This window comes from Sorex fumeus, unplaced genomic scaffold (genome assembly GCF_029834395.1).
Source record: "Sorex fumeus unplaced genomic scaffold, SorFum_2.1 ptg000045l, whole genome shotgun sequence".
In the NCBI taxonomy this organism is placed as follows: domain Eukaryota; kingdom Metazoa; phylum Chordata; class Mammalia; order Eulipotyphla; family Soricidae; genus Sorex; species Sorex fumeus.
In genome coordinates, this window is record NW_026606102.1 from 4,883,956 (window position 1) to 4,904,405 (window position 20,450).

Here is a 20,450-nt window from a genome sequence, read left to right on the forward strand (position 1 = left end):
TTTTGTAGCCTTCAAGGAATGCTGTGACTTTCTAAACCTGAGTAGTTGAAAACACTGCGCTTGAACTCCGGACTCTGTTCTGAGGAACTTTGAACCTGGCTTTAAGTGTTCCCTGAACTTAGACTCCTTTCTTCCCGTTATCTGATGGCTGTGATGTGAATCTATATTCAAAACAGTTTCGTCCCTAGAGGCTGGAGTGATAGCACAGTGGGTAGGGCGTTTGCCTTGCACGCGGCTGACCCAGGTTCGATTCCCAGAATCCCATATGGTCTCCTGAGCACCACCAGGGGTAATTCCTGAGCGCAGAGCCAGGAGTGACCCCTGTGCATTGCTGGGTGTGACCCAAAAAGCAAAAAAAAAAAAAACAGTTTCATCCCACAGTGGCTAATTTTTACCTGATTTTTATACTTTATTCATATTGGGAGCAAACAGGCTCCATTCATCAGAATTCAGGGGCTGACCCCACGAAAGTGCTTGGTGCTTCCAAGCAGTGCTTGCTTGGGGGACCCTGTGGTCCCAGGGATCAGTCTCAGGACTCCCAGATGCTCCAGTCCTTTGAGCATCTCCCCGGTCCTGACAGTATTCTTAACATTTGATGTGGGCCCCCAGTGTGTCACAGTGTGCTGCTAAGGCCCCCAGGAAGTCCAGGTTTTCATTTCAGAGCCTGCTGAGTGGGCTACGTGGAATTGGCAGCTGTTGAGTCTTGGGAAGATTTCATGCTTTACTCTTTGCCGTTTGGTTTAGAGGGCACACCCGATGGTGCTCAGGGCTTACTCCTGGCTCTATGCCCACGAACCTCTCCTGGCAGTGCTCAGGGGACCGTATGGGGTGCCAGGGCTCGAACCTGGGTTAGCCGTGAGCAAGGCAAGCGCCCTACCCACTGTACTATGGCTCTAGCCCCTCCTTTTAAACATCTTGGAAGGGTGAAAAAAAATTTTTTTCATCAACATGAGGTACAGAATGATTTTCTTCACCTGCATAGTGTTCTAGCTCCTGAATGAGTTTTCTAAATGCATTTCCAAGTTCCAGGTTGGTTTTTTTGTGACAGTTGAGGGGTAGCGAGAGGCAACGAGTCTGCTCTTGGTTTTGTACCTGAAACATGTTGCTGGGAACCTCTTCAAAACACAGGGCGCTAAAAGTAGTTCCCCCGCCTACTTAATCACATAGTCGACTGTAAAAGTGATCCTCATGCTTCGAGTCCCTGTGACTGTTCGTTGCATGCTTGTAAACTGTGGCTTGTATGTTTCTGTTCAGGTGAAGAGCATGGTGCATCATTTATATTTCAATGATAAACTCGATGCCCCGAGGAAGAACCGTTTTCCAGAACGCTTCATGGATGACATTACAGCTCTGGTCAGCACCATTGCTAGTGACATCGTGTCCCGGTTTCAGAAGGTGAGGATGACTTGGTTTGGGGTTTTTTGGTTTCTTTTGTTTGTTCAATTCAATACTTCTTTCAACCTTAATTGTCAACCAACTTGTTTGTGCTTTTTTTTTCTTTTTTTTGATTTGTTTGTGCTTTTCATTGTCGTCATTGTTTTCCCAAGGACACAGAAATGGTTGAGAGGCTCAACACAAGTCTTGCCTTCTTTCTCAATGACCTATTGTCTGTGATGGACAGAGGATTTGTCTTTACCCTGATAAAGACCTGCTATAAACAGGTAACGCAAAGTTGGAACCAGTCCGGAATCATCATCTTACACACTGGGTTCGGGGCCAGAGATGTGGTACCTTTTGCATGTGTCCACCCCTGGTTTGGTCTGAAGCACTGTTTGGTCCCCCAGCTCAGCTGTGAGTGACCCCAATGCAGAGAGCTGGGAGTGGCCCCACCAAGCATCACTGACTGTGACCTCAAACAGCCCCCTTCCTGAGCACCCCCACCCACCCAAATCAGTAAATAAACACTGGGCTTGCTCTCTGCTGGGGTGGAGTTAGGAGATTTTCAAGAATGCATTTATTACATGTTTCATTCAGTGGCCTGATTGTTAAGGGGGTGGTAATTTTCATCTGCTTGCTCAGGACTCAGGACTCCAGGCGCCGTCAGACCACTGACCTCTGCCTTGGGCACTGCTGGCCCACTCCTGACCCTGCCATTCCCGGGTCTGGAGCCCACTGTCCTGTCAGGAATTGAAACACAGAGGGGCTGGGAGATGGGACAGTGGTAAGGGGGCTTCCCTAGCTCGTGCCTGTCCCAGGTCTCATTCCTGCACCACATGGTCCCTCAAGCATCACTGGGTGCAACCCTGGAGGCCCCCCAAGTACTCCTGAGTTTTAGGGTGTGCCCAGAAGGGCAAGGCCTGAGCAGCATCGCATCCCCCAGGGCCTTGATTGAAACACCAGCCTTGCTGGCTGACATCTGAGAGGCCCCCGCCACCCACCTGGCCCCACAACAAGAATGAAAGTACAGCAACCTCTAGATGGTGCCCAGGAGGAGCACTGGTACTGTATGAACAGCTAACCAAGCTTTTGTCTTGCTCCGGGGTTACTCCTGGCTTACTCAGGAATCACTCCTGGCGGTGCTCAGGGGTTATGAGAGGCCGGGGGTCGAACCTGGGTTGGCTGCATGCAAGGCAAACACCCTACCTGCTGTCCTGTGGCCCCCTGGGGTTTGTGTCTTGAGTAATCTTTGAAACAGAGGATTTTGCTGTGTGTTCCTACGACTCAAGCCCTGGAGTAAGGCTTGGACAGATCCTCTGATTATAGTAGTCGTAGATTCTACTACTCAAGCCCATGATTATAACAAAGACAGATTCTAGCCTCTAGACCCCACATCTCATTCATGATTTTGCTTTTGCTAACCCAAAAGCAACTCGAAACTTTGCTGGTGCAGGCTGGCTCTGCTAGCTTTGTTTTTAAAATTAAAAGATTAAAAACTATCAACTAATTAATGAAACCTGCTTTGGGGAAAACATTAGTTATTGGTTCTGATAGATCAGTTGGGTAATGAGCCACGTAATGAATTCTAGACTTAGCTTTTTAACAAGCTTTGAAAGCCTCCAGCTCTCCCTGGCCACCCACTATTTCGGAGAAGTTAAACACATGGCATGCGTGAGCACTTCCTGCCCAGCCCACCAATGAGTTTGGGGGAACTTCTGATTAAGAATGCGGTTTTGAAGTCTTGATAGTCAGAAATAATAAACACGTTCTGTTGAATGCCCTTTTTTGGTTTTGGGACCACATCTGGCCATGCTCAAGGCTTACTGCTGGCTCTGTACTCAGGGATCACTCGTCGAGGGGCTCTGGGGACCATATGGGGTGCTGGGGGTCCAACCCAGGTTAGTCACATGCAGGGCTGTAGACAGCAAACGCCCTACCTGCTGGACTCTCTCTTCATACTCTCCTGGCTGCTTTTAGGGTGTTTCTTTTAATAGGGCAGTTAAAATTCCATGTGGGCACTGACCCACTTATAAAGATTTGCAGTAATATGTATTATTTTCACTTCCCCTCCAAAATCCCATAGGCCACTTTCTCCAAAACCGGTTGCCTTATTCTTCAGCCATTGTGGCTGCCTGCACTGGCCAAATATTCAGCTAGACTGCAAGGAGGTTAAAGCTATTAAGGTAGTTTTTGTGTCTCAAATTTATGACTATAAACTTATTAGTTTATGGCAAGTTAATATTTTAACTATTTAACATATTATAAACTAAGTTATAATAGTTTGTGACTATTCTAAACTAAAAAAATGTTATAAAAATAGACAAACATATGGGGCTCGAGCAATAGCACAGCGGGTAGGGCGTTTGCCTTGCACGTGGCCGACCCAGGTTCGATTCCCAGCATCCCATATGGTCCCCTGAGCACCGCCAGGAGTAACTCCTGAGTGCAGAGCCAGGAGTAACCCCTGTGCATCACCGGGTGTGACCCAATAAGCAAAAAAAAAAAATAGACATAGGGTGATGATAAAGAATAGATAATCTTTAATGAAGTTATTTTGCAAATTTTTATTTTCCTTTCTATCAAGTACATCTTTGATACTTGAACATCGAGTGTAAAACAAGTTCAGGAAAGGGGCACCCGGATTTGAACTGGGGACCTCTTGATCTGCAGTCAAATGCTCCACCACTGAGCTATAACTCTGGAGCAATAGTACAGCGGTAGGGCGTTTGCCTTGCATGCAGCCAACATGGCCAACCAGAGTTCAATTCCTCTGCCCCTCTCAGAGAGCCCGGCAAGCTGCTGAGAGTATCTCGCCTGCATGGCAAAGCCTGGCAAGCTACCCGTGATAGATTTGATATGCCAAACACAGTAACAAGTCTCACAATGTTACTGGGCTGGCTTGAGCAAACTGATGAACAGGAGGACAGTGACAGTGACATCTTTGATACCTGGACGCATTGGTGCTATATTGGAAATACATACAATTGACTTTTAGGTCTGTACAGAGAATTTATGCAGTGAGTTTCATAGTTCCGTATTTTTAAGGTGTAACTGTGAGAAAATCTGATCCAGATATGTAAACTCTGGAACGCCAGACTGCGTACAGAATAGCTTTCCTTTTAACCCTCTCATCCACCTTCCTGGTGGTGGTATAGAGAAACCATGTAATCACTTGCTGTTCTTCTATTTTTGCATTGCTCAAAGGTCTCCTCAAAGCTCTACTCATTACCAAATCCAAGTGTCCTGGTGTCTCTGAGGCTGGACTTCCTGCGGATCATCTGCAGCCACGAGCACTACGTCACCTTGAACCTGCCCTGCAGCCTCCTTACTCCCCCTGCCTCTCCATCGCCTTCCGTTTCCTCCGCCACGTCTCAGGTACTCGGGCTGCGTGGGGCGAGACGTCTTCACAGGCCACATTTGTGAAAAGGCATTTTAAACCCAGGCAAAAAAACCGTGAGAAATCATAGCCGTGTGATAGGCTCTGGGCTAAGTGCCTTAGAAGAATTTGATCAGCATTAGCTGTTTAATCCTCAGAGCAGTTCTTGGAGATAAATGCTGTTAATGACCATCGCTTGGGGAGAGGGTGGGGGAAAAGGGAAGAAAATGAAGACACCAGGTTAATAATTTGCCCAGGGTCACACAGCGAATCGCCCGGGTTGACTGCAGGCGCACACCAACTCGGCCCCACATCCCCCCTTTGTAAGCTCTGGGTATGTCCCTCCTGCAGATTCAGGCCCAAGCGAATGAATCCACCTAAGGACACTCACATATTTAGTTGTTTTCCACAGCATCCGCATTTTCCAGAAACAGATCAGTGCAGATCACATTTCGGGTGCAAGCTGTGTCCTAGGGCTCGGTCCCAGCAGGAGGAAGAGTGAGGGGATGAAGAATGAGCAGAGAAAAAAATCAGACTGTGTGTCAGGCCTGCCAGCACCCCACCAGAAAAAAACCAAAGAAACAAGATCAATGCCTCTAGGTTATGCTGGACTTCAGCCATCCGTAGCTTCTCCAAAGACGCTAAGTGGGGGGCTGGAGCAATAACACAGCGGGTAGGGTGTTTGCCTTGCATGCTGCTGACCCGGTTTCGATTCCCAGAATCCCATATGATCCCCTGAGCACTGCCATGGGTAATTCCTGAGTGCAGAGCCAGGAGTAACCCCTGGGCATCTCCGGGTGTGACCCAAAAAGCAAAAAGAAAGACACTAAGTGGTTGTTGGAGCAGTTCGGTGACCCATTGTTCCTACTAAGAGAAAATTATTTTGTGGGTTTGGTATCAGTACAGTTTGCATTTTGCCTGTGAGTGGAACATCCGTTTTTGTCAAGGCAAACAACTACTTCCTGAAGTTCTAAAGCGAAAGTTGGTCTTGTAACTTTTTTTCTTTTTTTTTTTTTTTTTTTGGTGAGATGCTTAACTATTAATATTTTAATTATGTTTAATAAAAGAAAAAATTTAAATCAATTTAGAAAGATTAGAAAGCAGCAGAGAACACCCCCATCTTTTCATTTGACCCTGGCTAAAGATCGTATGCAACCACCTGCTTCCAAACATTTGCTTTCCTGGTACTCATGCAGTTCCTGGACAGTGTGAAACTCGCCACCTGCTCCCTTTCCCCATCCTCAGCCAGAGATAGAGCTGCACGGTCAGACATAAATCAGTCACAGGTACAGTTTCAGAAGCTTTCGATCAGACACAGTTGTATATGCTCAGCGCCCCGCGGGATGTCCCATTCAGCTGAGAAGTCCACACTCTCTGGCATTTGATTGTTCCCACTTTGCCATCAGACTGCATAACTTTCAGATTCTGAAACATGCCAGAGGGGCCACCTTTGGTGGGTAGGACCAGAGTGGGGGGTGGAAACAGAGAGAATTGGATGTATGTGTTGGGAAGATCATTTCTCTATTCATTTTTCTGTGAAGTTTCTGGAATATGCAGCAGACGGGTAGGAGTTGACGACACTTCTCACTTTTTTTTTTAATTAGTGAATCACCATGAGGTACAGTTACATACTTACAAACTTTCATACTTGCGTTTCAGTCATACAGTGATCGGGTACCCATCCCTCCACCTGTGCCCATTCACCACCAAGGATCCCAGTATGCCTCCCACCACCCTCCCATCCCCCTCCCACCGCCTCTGTGGCAAGGCATTCCCTTTTGTTCTCTCTTTCCTTTTGGATGTTGTAGTTTGCAGTAGAGGCATTGAGTGGCCACTGTATTCGATCTCTATTTGGCACACATCTCCCATCCCGAGCAAGCCCTCCAAACACCCTTTGCTTGTTGTTCCCTTCTCTATCTGAGCTGCCTTTTCCTCCAGCATGTGAGACCGGCTTCCAAGCCATAGAGTAAACTTCCTGCTCCTTGTCTGTACTATTCTTGGGTGTTAGTCTCCCATTCTGTTACTTTATATTCCACAGATGAGTGCAATCTTTCTGTGTCTGCCCCTCTCTTTCTGACTCATTTCACTTATAACATGATACTTTCCATGTTGATCTACTCATATGCAAATTTCATGACTTCATCTTTTCTAACAGCTGCGTGACACTTCCCACTTTGAACTCTCTCTGCAGGGTGGTATTTGGCAGAGTTGAAAAATGCAACCGAATTCAGCCGCAAAATGATTCTAAAAAACATTTTGACTAGCATGTGGGATTTTGCTGAAAACCAGTAGCAGCCTCGACAGTACATCTCGTGTACCTAGCGGTGATGGCATCGTGTATTATCTAACTGTGGTCACCTCTGTTCCCCTTTTCGGAGGGTGATTGGAAACATTAGGTGGATTATGGTGTAAAGGAGAAAGTGCCAGGGCTGTGGCGCCATGGTAGAGTACCTGCTTCAGGTGTGGGGGTCGCGGGGTCTTGCCCCCACACCACCGACCTGTAAATAACCAGAGGGGGAAATTTGAGCATGAAGAGAGGGAACTAGAAACACTGAGGGAGAGTGGCATTTTGTCCTAGTTTCCTTGACAGCTTGCCCCCAGGCTAATGACAGGGACGTCCTGATGACTTTGTCTGCCTCGCCTTTGCTGTCCTGCTCTGTGCTCTGGTGTCGCACAGCTGCTACAGCTCCCTGCCGTCTTCCCCCCAACCCCAACACAGAGCTCTGGATTTTCCACAAATATTCAAGACCAGAAGATCGCCAACATGTTTGAGCTGTCAGTGCCTTTCCGCCAGCAGCATTACCTGGCCGGCCTCGTCCTGACGGAGCTGGCTGTCATCTTGGACCCCGACGCGGAAGGGTGAGTGGCCGCTTTCCCAACGGGGCTGTCGCAGCTAGACTGTGGGACAGGGGCCAAGAGACAGCCCCCTTTACAGCCCCTAAGAATCACCAGAAAATTCTTTCCCGATGCTTCGACTTTTCTGTGCACCCATACTCATGCTTTCTGTGTTTTAATATTTGGGGGTGGGGGAACCCTTTTTTTTTTTTTTTTTTGCTATTTCAGATACTTTTTACTTGAAGGCATCTCTAAATTTGAAGATTGTCTTAAAATCATGGTTTGGTATGTCCTGGTTTGTTAACTAGTAACCCCCTCCCGCCCCTCCCTGTACTTCTTCGATTCTTTCACATTTTGGCCAAGGAAAATAGTCTACTGTTCTGTTTGATACCTTTTGAGACAAATGCCCCCTCTGCCACCATATTTCTTACATCGTTCTGTTTCTGGCCTGATGAACAGTATTCCTCCATTTCAGAAGCTTCCCCAATTGTATGCACTCTCATAGCGTTTTTGGAAGTGGAACTTGTCAGGAAGAAAGGGGACAGTATTTGGCTGGGTTAATAAAAAGAGTGTGATGTGTCGTGGTTTCATGACCCTGACCTCTGAGCCAGGCCCCCCACTCAGTGCCACCTTCTATCCCCACTTTGAAGGGATCCCTCGTCCCTCCCCTTCTGCCCTCTGGACCTCTTTGGTAGGGTTACAGAGCTTTCTAAGCTCCCCACTCTGAGGGAAATAAAAATTAAGGTGATAGTCCCTGGCTGAGGTCTGGCCAGACAGATTTTTGAAAGCAGCTCTGGAGGCAGCAGTTGATACACTGTCTGCCCAGTGGAGGAAGGAGCCTGGCCCCAAGGTCCTGCCCCTCAGCCAAGCTGGGGGTGCCCCCCCTAAAAAACTCCTCTCAAGGGGCTGGAGCGATAGCACAGTGGGTAGGGTGTTTGCTTTGCACAGAGCCAAACCGAGTTCGATAATTAGTATCCCATATGGTCCCCATATGGCCAGGAGTAATTTCTGCATGCAGAGCCACCCCTGAGCATCACCAGGTGTGACGCAAAAAGAAAAAGCAAAGAAAAAAATTCCTCTCGGGGGCTGGAGCGATAGCACAGCGGGTAGGGCACACAGTCAACCCAGCTCCAGCATCCCACATGGTCCCCCGAGCACCGTCAGGAGTAATTCCTGAGTGCATAAGCCAGGTGTAACCCCTGTGCATCGCTGGGTGTGACCCAAAAAGAAAAAAAAATTCCTCTCAAGGCATCAAGACCCAGGGAGGCTGTATCTCCTCTGTCTGCCTCCAAAGGACATGGAAGATCGAGTCCTTCATGCCCTCGTGGGAGGAACAGGTGATAAATGAGCAAATTGAAGGCTCTACAGTGCTCATTACCCCTGGGGCTGCCCTCAAATCTGTGGGGTCTTAAAAGAGATAGAGGCTAACCCTGGAGGCATGCAGATGCTGGGCGAAGCCCCTTCCTCAAATCACAGAGCCCATTCCTCACAGACTCCCCAGTCACTTTCTAACCTTGCAGCTTGGACAGGGAGGCAGGCAGTGAGTGTCTCAGGGGGTGCCATTTCCCTCTGAAATGAAGGAGCACCATGCGGTGAGCACTCAAACACAGTTTATTTCTGACAAAGGGAGTTGAGAGTAGGAAGCGGTGAGCCCCTGGCAGACGCCGCACCTAGGGACATTGGGCAGAAAATTTAGTTCCAAGGACGACCAAGAGAAGCAGAAGGAAGGAGAAAGAGCTTAAAGTGACTCTGATAGGGAGAGGTTGGGGACGAAAGACCACCTCTGTCATGAGCTCAGCTCTCTGAGCTGGACCACTCTCTCTTCAGCACACCTCTGCCGCGATACTGTGTCTTCATTCGTCCTGCCTTGTCCTCGAACTCTTTCTCCTGCAAAAATGAATGAAGGGTGACATTTGCAGGCAAATGGATGGACGTGGAGAGTATCATGCTGAGTGAAACGAGTCAGAAGGAGAGGGTCAGATAGAGAATGACTGCATTCATTTGTGGTATATAAAAATAGAAAGCTAATATCTGTGACCCGGGAAAACAGGGATTAGGAGGACTGGTCAGCGGTTGGAACTAATCACAAGTGTGTTGGGACTGAGGGTAAGTAAAATAGAGAGGACACCAGTATGACAGTCATAGCTGGGAATGATCAAGCTGGACAAGATCTGAGGGTTAAAAGCAGGTACAGGGATTTTCTTGATAACCTTTCAGTATCAGTATTGCAAACCACAATGCCCAAAAGGGGGTGGGAGAGAGGGAGAGGGAGGGAGAGGGGGGGAGAGAGAGAGAGAGAGAGAGAGAGAGAGAGAGAGAGAGAGAGAGAGAGAGAAATGCCTATCATAGAGCAGGCAGGCGGTGGGGTTGGGGAGTGATGGGAGGGAACCTGGGGACACTGGTCCTGGGAAACGTACGCTGGTGGAGGGATGGGTGTTGGAACACCATAGACTGAAATTCAGTCATGAACAGCTTTGTAAGGGTCTGTCTCACAGAGATTCAATTAAAACGTTTTTTTAAAAATAAATGAAGGGAATTTGTATTTGAAGCCCCAAAAATGCTTATTTGAAGACAAGGAAGAACTTGAGGAGCAGAGGGCTATTCTGTTTATAGAAAAAAAGATGAGGCTCACTGAAATCATTTTCTGAGAGAAGATCAGGGTTCTTTGAGACAAACGTTGCATTGTGGTAGCATGCAGACGGGGATATATTGATCTGGCTGGAGCAAAGTTGAAGTGACTCTTCTCTTTGAAGAGCTGGAAATGAGGTTCTTTCTCAGGGTGCGGGGAACAATACTGCGGGTAAGGCTCTTGCATTGTACGTAGTTGACCCAGGTTCAACCTCCAGCATCCTGGAATGGTCCCCTAAGGCCTACCTTGCGTTACCTCTGACCTTAGTACCAGAAATAAGCCATGAACAGAGCTGTGGGTGGCCTAAAAACACAAAAGTCACAACTACAGGTGGCCTAAAAACACAAATATCACAACTACAAAGCAAAAAAAAAAAACCAGAAAGCAAAAAAAAAAACCAAAAAAACCACACTGGGGGGGAAAAAAAAAAGAAGCAGTTCTTTTCCTGAGACTCAGGAGGAAGGATGATTCGTACCAGCTGCCATGTGCCATTTTCATTGGAAAGAATGGCATCACCTTGGCTTCCACTCCAACAAGAGCAAACAAGACAAGTGTGGAACTGAGGGCCGCCTCTGCTTGGCGGGTGAGTTCTGCTGAAACTGAGTCGCCTACAACGCTGATCTTGAATGAACGCTAGCCGGTCCCCCGGTGTAGGCAGGTGGAAAAGCCACTCGTCTCCACCTCAGTCCTGTCTGCTGGCCCACAGCCCGGGTGCAGCCGGGTGCTGGTGCACAGGCTGGAAAGGTTGAAGAATGCTGCTCTCGAATGGCTCTAAGGCCCCATGGAGGCCCATGAGGAACGCCATCCCATCGAACCAGGGGCATCAGGGCAGCCCCAGTCTGGGAGCTGAGTCATTTCCTAAATGACTAAAAAGTTGAAGATACTGTCTTTCAGGTAACACAGATGTGTTTGCAGGAGCCAGGAACGTGGCTCAAATGGCAGGGCTCCTGCCTGGCATGTGCCGGGCCTGGGTTGGATCCTGGTGTGATATGGGACCCCTGAGAACTGTCAGATAAAGGGCTGATAGCCCGCATCATTCCTGGGAGCCGTCCCTACGGGGCGAAAGTTCTGTTAATGTGAAAAGGTTTTATATAAGTAACTAAGATTTATAGCGACTACAATTTACTCTGCTTTCCTCTAAAATATCCCATAACTGGTCTTGGGTTATGTAGGATGTACTGACAATGGGTTGATGGAAAGATACTCTGGTTTCTTTCAAAATTAATTTTGGCAGTTTCTTTCATTTCCTTTCAATTCTTTATACAGGGACATTATTATTATTTATTCAGTTCTTTATACAGGGAAAAATAGTGTCTTTGTGTAAGGAGACATTAAAGTTTGTTTGAAAGTGCTTTTACAAATGAGAACTGTCTTACAGAAATGCCGCAGACATGCGGCCACCCCAAGTTGTTGAGTAGAATCGATTGGGCACCGGGGCTTACTGTTTGCTGTAAAAATAGTAACTAATCTCTGTGACCTTACCGCTTCCTCTCCCTCCTCTCCTCTTTAAATAGACTGTTTGGATTGCATAAGAAAGTCATCAACATGGTACACAACTTGCTGTCCAGTCACGACTCGGACCCGCGGTACTCTGACCCCCAGATCAAGGCTCGGGTGGCCATGCTCTACCTGCCCCTCATCGGCATCATCATGGAGACTGTCCCGCAGCTGTACGACTTCACAGGTGCTCGGCGCACGGGAGCCGGGACGGAGAGGGTTAAAGAACCTTCAGGAGAGAGCTGTGACCGGAGAGACACAAATGTCGGCCGGTGTCCACTGACCTGAGCTAACTGAGCACTGAGCCCACGGCTGACAAACGCTGTGGGACAGTGTCTGTAGAGAACAAAACCGAACAGCAGAGTTCAAAGCCACTCTCGGTATTGCCCTAGGTCCCTTTCAGAAATAATCTCATCATTCTGTAGGTGTGCACTGTCCGTCTAGGAAGAAGCTCAGCCGCCCTTGACATGTGCTATCTGACTCAGCCAGATGTTACTTATATCCACCTATGTACTTGAAATTCATATTCACTCGAATACCAAGGATTACGTTTTGAATGGGCTAGAGCGATAGCACAGCGGGTAGGGCATTTAGCTCGCATGCAGTGAACCCAGGTCCGATTCCTTCATCTCTCTCGGAGAGCCCTGCAGGCTATCAAGAATATCTCGCCCATATGACAGAGCCCGGCAAGCTACTGAGAGTATCTCACCCGCACAGCAGAGCCTGGCAAGCTCCCCATGGAGTATTCAATATGCCAAAAACAGTAACAAGTCTCACATTGGAGATGTTACTGGTGCCTGCTCAGGCAAATCAGTGCTACAGTGCAGTGCTACGTTTTGAATAAGTTGAGGTTATATGCTTTTAAAAAAATGAGGTCGGGGCTGGAGTGATAGCACAGCGGGTAGGGCGTTTGCCTTGCACGCAGCCAACATGACCGACACAGGTTCGATTCCCAGCATCCCATATGGTCCCCTGAGCACTGCCAGGAGTGATTCCTGAGTGCATGTGCCAGGAGTAACCCCTGAGCATCACCGGGTTTGACCCAAAAAGCAAAAAAAAAAAAAAAAAAAGAGGTCAAGTTTTAATGCTCTTGCGTTTTTTTATAGGTAAAGGTAAAGGCCCTTCCGTTGATCGTCGATTTGCTCGAGCGGACCCAGTAACGTCTCCATTGGAGATTTTGTTGTTACTGTGTCTGGCATATCGAATACGTCACGGGGAGCTTGCCAGGCTCTGCCGTGTGGGCGAGATACTCTCGGTAGCTTGCCGGGCTCTCTGAGAGGGGCGGAGGAATCGAACTCGGGTCGGCCGTGTTGGCCGCTTGTAAGGCAAACGCCCTACCGCTGTGCTATCGCTCCAGCCCTAAAATATACTTGTAGAGGTCCCACCGAGATTTTATATTTTAAGTTTATTTCAATTCCTTTATTGTCCTAATCCAGTGCAATAGCTTGGTATTTCGATTAGCAAGTAACTTAATAAAGTAATTCCAATTCAGTGAAAACAAAAAAAATATGGAGTGCTAAATAAGTATTTAAAAAGCTTTAGGAGATGCTGGTGATACAAAGGAATCAGCACATTACCTTTGAGGGGATAGAGTGAGTGACAGAGTAGGAGACAAAATACCGAGTAGTTTTCCCAGTAATTTGACCATTGAGGTGAGATTTCTTATCTGAAGGCAGAAATACTTATATATCATCTCTTTTTTCATTAGTAAGTTCAAATTCTCTTAAAAGCTTTAAATAATTGGGGCCAGAGAGACAGTTCCTTGAGTAGGGTGCTTGCCTTGCATGCGGCTGATCCAGATTTGATCCCCTGTACCCCATATGGTTCCCTGAGCCCTGCCAAGTGTGATCCCTGAGTGCAGAGCCAGGAGTAAGCCCTGAGCACCACCGGGTGTGGTCCCAAAACCAAACCAACCAAACAAAAATGGTTACTATGACAAGTTGGTACTTAAAACAGTGTTTTCGGGCTGGAGGGATGGTACAGCAGGTAGAGTGTTTGCCCTGCACACAGCCAACCCGGGTTCAATCCCCAGCACTCCATATGGCCCCCCGAGCCTCTCCACGAGTAATTCCTAAGTGCAGAGCCAGGAGTAACCTCTGAGCATCACAAAAAAGTCAAGAAAAAAAAAACAAACCCCCCAATTTTTTTGCCCAGTTCTGTTTCCCTGAAGTACACCTAATGCTAACTGTTACGTGTACACACATTCTCAAGAGTAACGGAGGATAGAACACAGAATGGCATGCGTGGTCTTTATGAAACAGAAGTTCTGAGATTTAATTGGGGGTCACTTTTTCAGAAACCCACAATCAGCGAGGAAGGCCCATCTGCACAGCCCCTGACGATTATGAGAACGAGAGCGGGAGCATGATCAGCCAGACCGTCGCCATGGCAATCGCGGGGACCTCGGTCCCCCAGCTCACACGACCCGGCAGCTTCCTGCTCACATCCACGGTAAGACTGTCATCACAAGCCGTTCTGCAAACCCCCTGTTTGCAGGGATGTACGGAGATTGTGCTAGCCGCTGAGATTGTTACCGGTACCTAGTACAGAAGCAGGGAGTTTATTTTTTGAAAACATTAGGACAGTATGACATTTTTGAACTCCAAAAGGGTATGATTATAAGCTGTGTTTCGTCTTTCATAATGTTCAAGATGATTATGTATAACCTATATTTTTTGTGGGAGGAGGAGGAGGGAAGGAGTTTGGGGCACTCCCAGGGGTGCTCAGGGAACAGTGCCAGGGATGGAGCCTGAGCCTCCCATTTGTAAAGCATGCACGCAGCCCTTCGGGGCATCTCTCCAGCCCTCCTAGTAACCTTTTTTCCCCAGGGGGGAAGAAGTGCCCCTTCCCTTCTTTTCATTGCAGCCATGCGGGACTCCACCCTCGCTTGCAGGGTGCCAGGGCTCATTCCCTTACTGTGGCGTAGGAGCACATGGCAGTGCTTGGGGGGTGACTCTTAGCCACATGGGGTGGCGCCATGGGCCTGATCTTCAAACTCACACATACAGCACTGTGTCCCCCAAACTCCTCTCTGGGCCCTGATGGGCTCTTAGTTTTTATTCCTCTAAAAAAATTAAAATGAGGTTCCATCCTTTACAATACAGTTAATAATGGTTTCTTGTACATATTTTCAATACCACAATCCATTTTGTTTAATCACCCCAAGAAGTAAAGGTAAAGGCCCTCCCGTTGTTCGTCGATTTGCTCGAGCGGGCCCAGTAACGTCTCCATTGCGACAATTGTTACTGTGTTTGGCATATCGAATACGTCACGGGGAGCTTGCCAGGCTCTGCCATGCGGGCGAGATACTCTCGGTAGCTTGCCGGGCTCTCCGAGAGGGGCGGAGGAATCGAACTCGGCTCGGCCATGTTGGCTGCGTGCAAGGCAAACGCCCTACCGCTGTGCTATCGCTCTAGCCCTATGGGAGTCTTGCATGATACCACTACACCAGCAGCGCAGCTACCCCAAGAAGTAATGTAGTTGATTAGGACTTGAAGTATGTGTTGTTTGTTTTTTTTTAAGTACATGAAGATTTGTACTTAAATGCTCACTTGTTTGCAGTTAAGCAAGTTGTTATTCTTTCTCTCTCCCTTCCCTTCCCTTCCCTTCCCTTCCCTTCCCTTCCCTTCCCTTCCCTTCCCTTCCCTTCCCTCCCTCCCTCCCTCCCTCCCTCTCTCTCTCTCTCTCTCTCTCTCTCTCTCTCTCTCTCTCTCTTTCTTTCTTTCTTTCTTTCTTTCACGGTGCACATGTTCCACCACCAATTTTCCAAGCTACCCTCCTACCCCCATCCCCAGTCTGCCTCTGTGCAGATATTTTTCTTCTCTCTCTCTCTCTCTCTCTCTCTCTCTCTCTCTCTCTCTCTCTCCCCCCCCCTTCCCGTCTCCTCTCCTCTGCCCCCCTTCTCTCCTCTCCCCTCCCATCCCCCTTTAGGCACTGTGGTTTGCAATACTGTTATTGAAAAAGTATCACGTATATTATTTTACCTCCTTTCAGCACTCAGTTCTGGTCCGGAGTGATCATTTCCAATCGTCATTCTCATAGTGTTCTTTTCTCTGTCCTAATTGCCCACCCCACCCCCCACATACTTGTGGCAAGCTTTCTGTCATGGACCACTCTTCCTGGCCCTCATTTCATTGGGTGTTATTCTCATACTTTGTACTTTTTTTTTAAATCCTGCAAATGAGTGCAGTAATTCTTTTTATGTCCCTCTCCCTGCAACTCATTTCACTCGGCATGATACTGTCAAGTCCATCCATATATAAGCCAATTTCAATGACTTCATTTTTCCTAACAGCTGCATAGTATTCCATTGTGTAGACATACCATCATTTCTTTACCCGGTCATCTGTTCTCGGGCACTTGGGTTGTTTCCAGATTCTGGCTATTGTGGATGGTGCTGTAGTGTACACATAATGCCTCCGCCCCCCCCCCCCCCCATACACACACACACAAACACACACACTTTCTCTGCATCTATTGATCTGGTCATGCGATTTTTATTTTTTCTTTTACTGAGATGGGGTGGTATGTGGATTGACTTGTGAGTGTTAAGCCATTCTTGCATCCCGGGGATGGATCCTGCTTGCTGAGGATCTTTGCACCCGTGTGCATCTGTATTCACCAAGAAAGGCAGGTGCAAGCTACACGCCTCCCCTGTTAGCACGGTAGCCAGGAAGGTGTGTGAGCACCACAGAGGCCCAGACCGAGCACCAGCACTGCAACTGTGGCTCAGCTCGGAATGTGAGCCCTGGTGAGCGCATGTGCGAGCCCCGCAACCAGAGGCGTGGTGGCCTGCCTGCCATGTGTGCACCTCAACTCCCAAGGGACGGATTTGGGGAGAAGAACACCAGCACATCTGGGTTGTAGAGATAGTACTGGGAGTCAGCATCCCGGCAAGCCTGGTGTCAGTGTCCACGCCATGGATGGTCCCCCGAGCACCACCGGGCATAGACTGACCAACCTTCCTTCCATCCCTCCCAAAAAGAATTGGGATGAATTCACTACAAGGAGTGTGTGTGTGTGTGTGTGTGTGTGTGTGTGTGCGCGCGCGCGCGCGCAGGGTGAGGGGGTGTGGAGAAATTCTATTTAAGCACGGTTTGGATTACTTGCTTAGAATGAAGTAAGTGAGAGGCGGAGATGGTTTCAGTGGAGCCGGCACTGACGGGCTGGGTTCTGCTGCTGCCCGTTGCAGAGTGGCCGGCAGCACTCGGCCTTCTCGGCGGAGTCCAGCCGCAGCCTGCTCATCTGCCTCCTGTGGGTGCTGAGGAACGCGGACGAGACGGTCCTCCAGAAGTGGTTCACCGACCTCTCGGTGCTCCAGCTGAACCGGCTCCTGGACCTGCTGTATCTCTGCGTGTCCTGCTTCGAGTACAAGGTGAGCACCGGCAGGGAGACGCCCGTGTTGGTGGAGGCCAAGAGGGTCCTCACGGCTGCGGCTTCACTCCCCCACCCCCCTACTCCTTCCCCCCGTTGTTGCCACCCTAGGGAAAGAAAGTGTTCGAGCGGATGAACAGTCTGACCTTTAAGAAGTCAAAGGACATGAGAGCCAAGCTCGAGGAGGCCATTCTCGGGAGCATCGGGGCCCGGCAGGAGATGGTGCGGCGGAGCCGAGGGCAGCTAGGTACGTGCACGCATCCCTCCCCGCTGTGCTCAGGACTCGGAAATCGCACTGCTTCTTGGGGCCATGTGTGAGCACAGGCAGCAATGCAGCAATGCGGGTCTTCAGGGACAGTCCTGCCCAATGAAGGAGGGTCTGAGACTGGGAGGATGCGGCCGGGGTGATAGGACAGCAGTGAGGGCGCTGGCCTTGCCCATGGCCCATAGGGTTCGATCCCCTGAGTACTGCCAGGGATGCCCCTCCTTCCACCAAAAAAAAAAAAAAAAGAATATTTAGGAGCAAGAGCTGTAATACAGGGGGGAAGGTGCTTGCCTTTCATGTGGCAGACCCCAGTTCGAGCTCAGGCTCTGCATCTGGGCTTCTGACCACAGCCGTGCAGCCCCCAAACTGAAACATTAAATAGAGTAGGTATTTAAAGCAAATAAATCATACATTCACTTGAAAACAATTTTTGTGTGTGTGCAATGCCCACATTCCCACCCCCAGTGTCGGAAGCGGGGACTCATGTGTCCCTTTCTCACCGCATCTCAGACCCTCCGCGCGCCGGGTCTGTTGGATCATGCTAGCTCTGTCTGGGAGCTTCTGTCGTTACCCGGAAGAGGAGAAGTAGCTCTCTTCCCTTCTGTCCTGCCTTCCATGCATCACAGAAGTATTCCCTTGAGGAGCTATTTTTATGTGGGGGCTGAGTGGTGGGGTCCTGCAGTGCTCAGGGAGCGTGGCAGTCACTCCTAGTGGCTCTCAGCCAGCTGTGCTGCTGGTTCAGTGTGAGTCGCAGGTGGTGGTGCTCTTTGGGCTGCAGAGCCCAGGGCCACCCCATTCTTGTCCAGGGGTGCCTAGGGACCACCAGGGCTACCCCAATCATGTCCAGGGGTGCTCAGGGACCTGCAGGGCCAGCACCCAGCAGTGCCTCGGGGATATATTTGGTGCAGGAGATAAAGCAAGTCAGCCTCATGCAGGGCCTGTACTTGGCCCCATACTGTCTCCCCAGCCCAGGAGTTCCTGCTTTGTCTTTCTGTTAAACCAAGGCTTGTTGGCTTCTCAGTGAGTGCCAGACCCTTTGTCTGCTTTGGGCATAAGGCAGGAAACCAGCGTGGACTTACCCTTCATTCTTGAGCAACTCAGTTCTTGCCACCATACGGGCTGCAGAGAGCCCCGAGGCAAATGTACAGAACGGTGAAGGAAGGGTAGGAGAGTGGGTGGAGCCTTTCTGGCTGGAGATTCGTGACTGAGCAGTGACCTCTGTGGGAAGAAGAGTCGGGTGAAAGGGACGGTCACCCTCATGCCCAGGGCCAAATCTAGAGCCTGAGCAGTGAAGCCTTTCACATCCACACAGTGACCGTGGGCAGGAGGCAGCGTCACAGCAAAGGAGGCCGTGTCATATACGGCCCTGGAACCCTGACTCAGAGTTAGAGAAAATCAGCATTGGAAAATTGATTTAGCAGTGTTCGAGTTATCACATGTGTGTATCTGCACACACACACACACTCACACTTAAACTCACGCACAAACTCATACACACACTTAAACTCACTGACACTCACATACACACTCACACACACAAACTCATACACTCACACATTCGTATACACACACACTCACTTAAACTCACACACTCATACACAGTTAAATACACACACACACAAACTCATACACTTGCACACTCACACGCAAACCCATACATACACACACTCAAACACACAATCACACACACACACATATGCTATGCCCTGTTGCAGACCAACTTCTGTCACTCTGGTGGAAATTTTTAATGAAAAGCACCACCATTGTCAGGGTTGTCTCCTCACCCTGAGGATAAAATGGGTCCAGGCCCAGTGAGTGACATTGTGCAGTGTTTTGTGCAAGTTTGCAAACAGGCATGTGTATTTGCGCATGTGTGTGTGTTTGCCCATGGACAGCGCGTTGACCGGTGGTTGTGGAATTGATCCCACAGAGAGAAGCCCCTCCGGAAGTGCCTTTGGAAGTCAGGAAAACCTGAGGTGGAGGAAGGACATGACTCACTGGCGGCAGAACACGGAGAAACTTGACAAGTAATGTGACTCTTCCCGTTGTGGTGGAGGGGGTATGGAACTTGCTCACAGATGATTCAGTGTTTTGTTTTGGTTTTTTTTCCAGTCACACCGACAATGCTCAGGGGTTACTCCTGTTCCTGTAGTCAGGAATCACTCCTGGCAGTGACCAGGGGACCATATGGGATGCTGGGAATAGAATCTGGGTTGGCCGTGTGCAAGGCAAACGCCCTCCCCACTGTACTATAACTCTGGCCCTGATTGGGTATTTTTAGGCAGTAAATTTAGTCAGCGTTTATCTCATCTGTCACCATACACAGTTACAGACTTCTTCCTACAGGCCAAACTCGCTTTGGCGGAGAGGGCAGGTTTTAGCCAACGGTGCTCAGGGCTGGCTCCCGGCTCTGAGCTCCCGGATCACTGCTAGAGGCTCATGGGATGCTGGGAATTAAGCCCGGTCAGCTACATTAAACGCAAACACTGTCAGCACCCGCCACCCACACACAGGCCAAAGTCTTGAGTAATTGTGTTTGTACTTAAGGCCCTAGGTTCAATCCCCAGCACTGCCCCTCAAAAAAGGAATTTTTCATCTTCTCAGTTTTTAAATATGCAACATAGCCTCCTTATCTGTAATCAATAACTGTCACGGCACCCTGACTTCTGGTTGGGGGAGATTTTTGGTTTTAGGCTATCCTCGGGCTGGAGCGATAGCACAGCGGGTAGGGCGTCTGCCTTGCACGCAGCCAACATGGCCGACCCGAGTTCGATTCCTCCGCCCCTCTCGGAGAGCCCGGCAAGCTACCGAGAGGATTCGATATGCCAGACACAGTAACAACAAAGTCTCCAATGGAGACGTTACTGGGCCCGCTCGAGCAAATCGATGATCAACGGGAGGGCCTTTACTTACTTTACTTACTTACTTTAGGCTATCCTCAGCTCGGGGTCTCCTTCTGTCTGAGTGCAGGGGGGACCAGGTGGTGTGGGTGAGTGATGCCAGGCCCCCCGCTGGGCACAGTGTACCCTCCAGCCCTTTGAACTCTCCCTAGCCTGGCTTTTGCTTTTTTTTGGGAGGGGGTCACACCCGGCAATGCT

The 20,450-nt window shown here is 49.2% G+C and overlaps 1 protein-coding gene across 4 annotated transcripts in view; it reads left to right on the forward strand.

Annotated features, from left to right (window-relative positions):
* DOCK7 (dedicator of cytokinesis 7) overlaps positions 1-20,450 on the forward strand; it is a 198,088-nt gene that overhangs the window by 131,648 nt on the left and 45,990 nt on the right. For all 4 annotated transcript variants that reach the window (XM_056122429.1, XM_056122430.1, XM_056122431.1 and 1 more), the window contains 9 exons: positions 1,255-1,395; positions 1,548-1,661; positions 4,582-4,752; positions 7,473-7,612; positions 11,732-11,901; positions 14,011-14,165; positions 16,906-17,088; positions 17,199-17,334; positions 19,283-19,379. In XM_056122429.1, coding sequence (XP_055978404.1) covers positions 1,255-1,395; positions 1,548-1,661; positions 4,582-4,752; positions 7,473-7,612; positions 11,732-11,901; positions 14,011-14,165; positions 16,906-17,088; positions 17,199-17,334; positions 19,283-19,379 — 1,307 coding nt within the window. The remainder of the gene's footprint in view (positions 1-1,254; positions 1,396-1,547; positions 1,662-4,581; positions 4,753-7,472; positions 7,613-11,731; positions 11,902-14,010; positions 14,166-16,905; positions 17,089-17,198; positions 17,335-19,282; positions 19,380-20,450) is intronic.